Source organism: Cynara cardunculus (genome assembly GCF_001531365.2).
Source record: "Cynara cardunculus var. scolymus isolate 2C chromosome LG 12, CcrdV1, whole genome shotgun sequence".
NCBI classification, from domain to species: Eukaryota; Viridiplantae; Streptophyta; class Magnoliopsida; order Asterales; family Asteraceae; genus Cynara; species Cynara cardunculus.
In genome coordinates, this window is record NC_037539.1 from 35,456,624 (window position 1) to 35,464,680 (window position 8,057).

Sequence of the window (8,057 nt, forward strand, 5' to 3'; positions counted from 1 at the left end):
ACGTTTGCTGAAGGATCTTTGGTGTGAGTGTTGTTTTCTTGAGGTATCGTTGTCTCTGAATGAATTACAAAACAAGTTCTTCAGCGATCACTGAACAAGCTCAGTGTATGATCGCTGCAACTGAAATTACAGATACAGAAATACATCAAAAGGAAAAAGGGATTATCATCAAATCACTGAGAGAGAGGATCAACAATACATCTAACTCTTCCTCTTTTGATCTTAAGAAAAATACCCATGTATATCGAGAATAATCATCTACTATCACAAGGACATACTTTTTACCATTTATGTTTTGAACTCTCATGGGACTACATAAATCCATGTGTAAAAGTTGCAATGGACACTTAATATTCTGTTCAGATTTAGATATGTGAGACGAACATTTAATCTTTCCCATTTCGCAAGCTGCACACAAATGATAATTCTCATACCTAAAATATGGTAATGACAAAAATGGATTGTTGGAGTATTTCTATTGATCGATCATGTCATATAGGTCCGAATTGGACATCCAATTATGAATGTTCTCAGTTTCGGTACATAGACCAAATAAGATAATGCAATCAAAAGTCTCTTCTTTCATCATCAATCGAATCATTGTTTGCAACCCAAGATTCTATTTTAAATTTCGTTGTTGCTGGTATTAACATGTAGAACATATTCTATCTTTATTCTTGTTCGATTAATCAATGACTCAAATTTATGAGATGAAAAAAATATGGCAATATCTATCTCGAGAAAGGGTTTACGTATACATATTCTAGTTTCCAAACTAACTAAGACGACTTTAAAATCGCAATAGAGATATGTATTTGTGTTATATAGTAATGTTATAAGATGGAAGAGAAATTAACAAAGTACGATAGCATATTCGAGTATAGAATCATAGTATATTGCAGTGTTGGGTGCTGTAAAAGAAGCTGTTAGGATGAAAAATCCATCACAGACCTGGGAGCGTTTCCTAGCATATGTGACACTATCGAGACGTGTTGCGACAATGAGGGTGCCATAGCACAGGCAAAGAAATCAAGTTCAGGTCAGCTCTCCAAACATAGTTTGAGATGGTATCACCTAATTCGAGAGATCATTGATCAAGGTGACATGAAGATATGCTATGTTCAACCAGATGACAATCCAGCAGATCCTCTCACCAAACCTGTGAGTCAAAGCAAGTATGATGCTCTTGCTAGTTCTATACGCTTGAGGTTTTGTAATACTTCGATTTGATCAGTAATTTTAGTAAACTTTAAATTTATTTGGAACAATAAAAAATTATGGTTGATCTGTTATGACATATTGGGTATACGTATTTACATTAACATCACTATATTCTATATTAGCATATTTTGTTATCCTTAAACAGTCTTATGATCATATTATTTAAAAATTTCCTTTGTCAATTATTATTAGCGCAGTAGTAATAAAATAAGATCATTGTGAAGTCTAGTTTTGGTCTAATTTGGATGTACAGTTGGTGCAACCAGAGTCACATGTGCTTGTCGGTACACAAGCATTGAACAAGACCCACTGTCAGTATCATTTCTTAGATCGCTGTCATATAGTGAATCCTAGGATGATGAACACTCTTGTTAGGATCCAAGCGCTTACCATTACACCAAAAGCAATTGCTGGTGGAGAAGACACAACTTATTTCCTTATAGCGTAGCAGCCAACATCACGTTTCGATTTAAGAAGATACTGGTTAATGAACCAACAATCCCCCCCCCCAGCATCTTTCAGCACTAACAAGATCTTCGCTAGAAGTCAATGGCTGCACAACATGCCTTTGGCATTATTATGCACTCCATGGGATTTGAACCTGTGACCTGCTCTGATACCACTTGTTAGGATCCAAGCGATTACCACTATGCCAAAAGCAATTGCTGGTGGAGAAGGCGCAACTTATTTCCTTATAGAATAGCAGTCAGCGCCACGTTTCGATTTAGGAAGATGCTGGTAAATGACCCAACAATTCTTTGATCCTCAGACCTGAGGTGTGCATTGGGATCTAATGCATAATATGTGTGTATGCTTTGATGTAGTATAAGTTTCCCTTAACCGGGCAATCATAAGGGTACGTTGGGTATAACATGAATTGTATATGAGTCATATACATGCATATGGGATATGCACTTTTCAAGTTAAGAGATATATTTTTTGGCCCCTTGATGACATATTTTGATATCACCACATGACCAAGACAAGTGAATTAGTAGAACTAATAGCACTTGTTTAATCAAATATTTTAAACATCAAAAGATAAGTCAGATCTATGTCTTAAGTTTATAACAAGATATGGTGTAGCAAAGGAAGAATGGTTCTAACATATGATTGACTGAATCAATGAACCGCTTAAGAAAACACATTTTAAGTAGCTTTAAGGATGGTGAGTCGATGACATATTACTAAACGCTTACCACCTTCTATGTTAATGTGTGTCATGTGCAAGTTGGAGATGTAAGTTATTATATGTCTACAACACATGTCACACATCAATACTGCTAAAGAGTATGTAAACCTACAGTGTCACAAACAAAGAATAGATATGTTTCGATATGATTATTAGAATACTAAGAAACTCGAACAATCTCATGTTGATTATTAATTAATATTCTAATAAAATACTTAAAGTATGTGTTAAAAACATAATTAGATAATTACATGGTTTTATTTGTAAATGTATTTACATATAATTTTATTAAGATAATAAAATTAAATAAAACCGTTATTAGGCCTTGATAAGGGGTTTGGAGCTAGTACTCAATTGGATCCAAAACTTGTTCTTGTGTGGACTGCTATAGAGGAAACCTAACTTGATCTTTTGTGCTGCAAGATTTCTCTCTACAAACCTAGAGATATTTTTCTTAACATCCTATGCTTTGTTTAATTCAGTTTTAGTTGTATCACTGGATCTGCTAAAAATTTCTTTTGTGAAAACTTTTCTAAAGGAAGTAATATGTATTAAATCAAGTTATAATTTTCGTTGCGTCTTTTATAAGGTTACTTTTAAATCAAACCCTATAAATAGGATAAAAGCAGACGGGTTGTAAATTAGCCCAATTCGAAAACTCCATAATCTTGATCACTTGTGGTATAAAGAGGGAGGATCATACGAGAAATAAACTAATTTGCGAGAATGCAAGAAAAAATATGAGCCACATAATATATTAATTAAAAAAATACCGTTAATAAAAAATGGAAAACAATTTTAGAAACTAAGATAATTACCATTTTGAATAGGATAAAATCCTAAAAATCTCATTATATATTCTAGATTTATTTTTTTCTTTTATATTTTAATCAATTCATAATTTTTTTATCAAGTTTTATATAGTTTATTTTTTCTAAATACATTTTTGATAAAAATAAATTCACAATTTTCATCAAATATCACATGTGATATCCATAATCATTCATTATTTTTTTTACCATTTTTTCTCTATTTTTTTTATTCACGTTTTGAATCACATATCATTAACTTCTTTTAACATATGATTTATTATGTATCACATATAATCTAACTATATGAGTTTTTGTACATATCATGTATAATAATATATGTCTGAATATAAGTGATGTATTATCACATGTAATAATATTTACTATACAAAAAAAATTATAAATGTAAACATACATAATCACATATTATTAACAAAAATATCTACAATTATCACACAACTATCATATATGAATTGATTGTGGATATCACATGTGATATTGGATGAAAATTGTGATTTTTTGTATCAAAAGTGAATCTAGAAAAAAAACACATAAAACTTGATAAAAAGATACAAGTTAAATAATAGTAATTTTCCTAATTTCTAAAATTACTTTACTGGACAAGATTACCAGTCATCAACATAACATGCTACAAACGTTTTTTATCCGATAAACGTTAACGGATTAGAATGAAACTGTCATTTACCAGTGAAGACTTTTGATCAACAACACGATTCAACGATTTTGTTGGTAGTAATTAATAAACATCATCAATAACCAAGTATATTTCTCTTACACGATAAGAAACAATAAGTAATTAGTTACCCAGTAAACAATAAGTGAAACCCTAAAATATCTTATACTCATTATACATGTATATTGATCTTCAAGTTATTGAAGATTATTGTTCTTTACCTTCCACCAAAAGAGACACTTCTCCTTATTCTTCCCAGATATGTTTTCCATATAAAACTAACCATAATTAACTCATCCCACATTTGGACCTAAATTCTTTTTCACATGGGAAAGTAGATCAATTCTTCATCTGCTTTTGTACCATTATATATATATATATATATATATATATATATATAGGATATTTTGTAAACCAATACATTTGTAGAAACGATGAAAACCGTGGATTTCACTGTTTATTATAGTAAAGTTTTTCATAAAATTGTTTAATATGATGATGTTGTTTCAAATAGTTGTGTACATTATCATCTTTATTCTATTAATTTTAGTAAACAAATTTCATTAAAATGAGAAACACATGAAATGATTTAACTTTTACCTAGAAAACAAAAATATGTGAAACATTTTCATTAGATTAAACAACTTCATGAAAAAATTTCAATAAAATAAACAATGAAATCGACGGTTTTTATGGTTTGTATAAATAGATTGGTTTGCATTTTATCCTCGTGTATATATATATATATAAATATATATATATATATATATATAAATATATATATATATATAAATATATATATATATATATATATATATATATANNNNACAACAGATGATCCGTCATGCAAATTCAAATCACGGGCATGTTCAACATTTTGTTGGAAAGAAACGAACGATGGACCGAAGTACTCGATGAAGGTGGTGATGTTATTAGTAGCATGAGACCCTTCATGTACATTTCGACCATTTGGTTTCACAAGAGAATCTTTAACAATGCTAGAATTACCACATTGTCTAGGCTGTGTTTGGTAGAAAATCTTGGAGACAACTAACTCACCTTCTTTCTCATCTTCGTTGTTGCCCAAATGGTATTGATGCATTACCCAATTGGTTTTTTCTGGCTTTTTTGGTTTCCCATAGTTGGCATACAGTACAAGAATCTTCTTGTAGCCTTTCACTTTTGTTTGAAGAAGAACTGGCCTAGTCTTGCCTGTTTTATGCCATCTAGTCTCGCCCCCATCGGTTTCACTGTGCACCTTTCTTCGCTTTCGGGTTCCGGTTGTGTATGCTTTTGATGGTCTATGAAAGAAATGTCGAACCAAACCCTCCTTACTCACTCCTATGACCAAGTTCTCAAACTATGTTAAGTTTAATCATATGCTAGATAAGGAAATCATCTGAGTTTTGATCTTCTTTTAATAGACAAATTGGTCGTTTCTTAAATCAAAAGTTGGCGATATTAATTTCGGTTGTGTTAAACGATTAAATATAAGATCATATGAAGGTAATGATTTTGAAAATAGATGGTTAATAAACTGTTTTCTTACCTGGTAGTTTCTCAGGATGAGTATAGCAAATTCCATTTTCGCCGTCTAGTGTAGGAATGAACTCATCGATCAACGGATGGATCTTATGCGCATCTAAACGCACCTTCGCTTCCAAATGCTCAAGAAGCTCTTGATCACTTGGATCAAACTTCACTCCAGCAGGCAATCCCGGAAGGTCATGAATTCGAGCCTGCTAGATATGATCTCCTAATTAATCAAACAGTGAACAAATAAGAAGAAACCGTAAAACCCTCAAACATATATACATAAACGAAACCAAACCTTTTCGTAGCACTTGATCCGATGACCACAGGAAGGACATGGCATGGTCTTGTTACTATCCATGACACGGTTGTTATCGTTAGATGATGGAAGTTTCCGTATAGTAACTGGCGGTTGTGTGTCGGTACAATCGTTACACCAAGTCATCGAATCGGCTAGTCCTCTTACCGTTTGTGAAGATGGTTAACTTGAAGTTTTGAAAGAATATGAAGGGATATAAAGAAGGCAAAGTTGGTCGTGTGAGATATTATGTAGCATGTGCAATGGTGAGGTGCATCGGAGTTGTTCTAAGGATTTGGGAAGGTATTATATTCTTCATCTCTCTTCCACCTTTAGTGCTTCGTACTATTTTGTAGATTGCTCCTTTTCACCTATAATGCACCCTTTGGTCACGCTTTAAATTATTGTCCCAGACAAATCACTTTCTTTAAAAAAAAAATCTGGTAAATTATGATTGCAAGAAATCAACTCTGATAAATTCAACGGTTGTTTATATTTGAAATCGAACCCTGCAGAGATGCGATATTCCATAACGTTGTCATGACCTTAAACCACTGCGTCACAGCGCTTGTCGTTCACTTTCTGTAGTTTCTGTACGTTGCTTTTTGTTTCGTTTTTGGTTTTCCTTTTAATTTCTCACGAACTCGATTCAATAAGACGTAAATGAAACCCTAACGAAGTAATCATGCAATCATGCAAACATAACGTATTTTGTTTTTTATTGTTGCGATTACAATGGAAGAACGAATTAATGCAATATAAACATGAAATCTAACCTTCGTATTCAATATTATATGTATGGTAGAGGGTTGGGTATGGTAGCTTCGATGTCAAGATTGCTCATGTTCATAACCATGTCGTAGGAATACTTTTTGAGTAAAGCCCCTTTACTTTTGGTTAATTCCACTTCAACCCCTTAAGTTGAAATTTATATGCTGTTATGTTTGCGCTAGTAAAAATAAGGTGTTTTATCTTGTTGAAATATACGTTTTTACATGCTTTTACAAAGGAAGTAAGAAGCACTTGAAGCTGATGTGCGTTTATTTTTGTACACTGTTGTACTACACTGTAAAAAACCACATTTTCGAAAGTTGCAAATACAACAACAACAACGTAAGAATGCACTATTTTCTTACACAGATGACATAACAAAACCGTATAAAAGATGAATTTTCTTACATGTTATAAGTAATATAAAGGTGTGAAAGGGTGCATGGTTTATATGTTTTCAAGAATAACAAAGCAAAAAACCGTTACCATGACCATAACAACAGTGTAAAATATATTATTTTTCATACAATAATTTTGCTGATTGTTGTACTAACTATTACCGAATTGAGAACACTGTAAACAAGTGAATTAATACCATTACAACAATCAAATGATTTGAGCTTGTATCATTTAAGCTACATGTTTTTGAATTTACTTTTCATCTTTAACGTTTGGTAAGATATATCTCAGTGGTAGTTTTTGTAAAATTATTGCACCATCGACTATGACAACAAGTAAAAATAAAATAACAGTGTAATGTTATTAGTTAAGGGTTCCGATGAGAACGCAGGTTAAGGTGAGAAGCGTAATAAGTGAATGTCCACCCTCGGATGCACATTAAGATGAGATGCACCAAGTTTAATTCCTGTGAGAAGCTCAATTCATGGGTGGGCAAGAGATAAAAAATGATCAAGGATCCAAATCCCTTCTTACGCTTCTTACCTGAACTCGCGTTCCCATACGATCCTTCGCATGTTAGTTGAACTATTAGAAGGGTTGAATGGGATATTAAATGATGGTATAGGGGCTGAAAAGGAATGTAAATAGATTAGAGCAAGAAGAATAATATAAACACTAAAAAAAATTGTAGAAAAGTATTTGAGTGCAGATGGGGCAACCAGGAGTTAGCTCTCTCCACACACTTCAGTTGGAATGTCACCTTGAAGTATACATGAAGCTAAAAACTTTCAAGACAAAGAAAATACATAAACAGTACTATATATATATATATATATATATTGGTTATTATACAATCCTTGATATTTGTGCAACAAATGCAACCCAATTTCAACCGTCCATTTTATTTGATTGATATGTGATTTCATAGTAGTTTTTATTGTTTTTTAATATAAAATATTGATAATAATTAATGAACCATATTTATCTTCCATGAATATTCAAATCATAATAATTGAACTCTCATCATTTTTATAAATATCTCAATTTATTGTGTAGAGTGTTTGAATCTACATAATTATGAGAGGTTGATTAATTATTTTTTTATTGTGTAGAGTGTTAATCATGAATATTATCATCTTC

The 8,057-nt window shown here is 31.9% G+C and overlaps 1 protein-coding gene across 1 annotated transcript in view; it reads right to left on the bottom strand.

Annotated features, from left to right (window-relative positions):
• Positions 1-5,894, bottom strand: part of LOC112523862 (NAC domain-containing protein 73-like) — a 14,932-nt gene extending 9,038 nt beyond the window's left edge. Inside the window, exons 1-3 of the mRNA XM_025133534.1 lie at positions 5,748-5,894; positions 5,466-5,655; positions 4,746-5,257 (exon numbers count right to left, since the gene is read on the bottom strand). Of these exons, the coding sequence (XP_024989302.1) occupies positions 4,746-5,257; positions 5,466-5,655; positions 5,748-5,894 (849 nt within the window). The remainder of the gene's footprint in view (positions 1-4,745; positions 5,258-5,465; positions 5,656-5,747) is intronic.
• Positions 5,895-8,057: the final 2,163 nt, after the last annotated feature.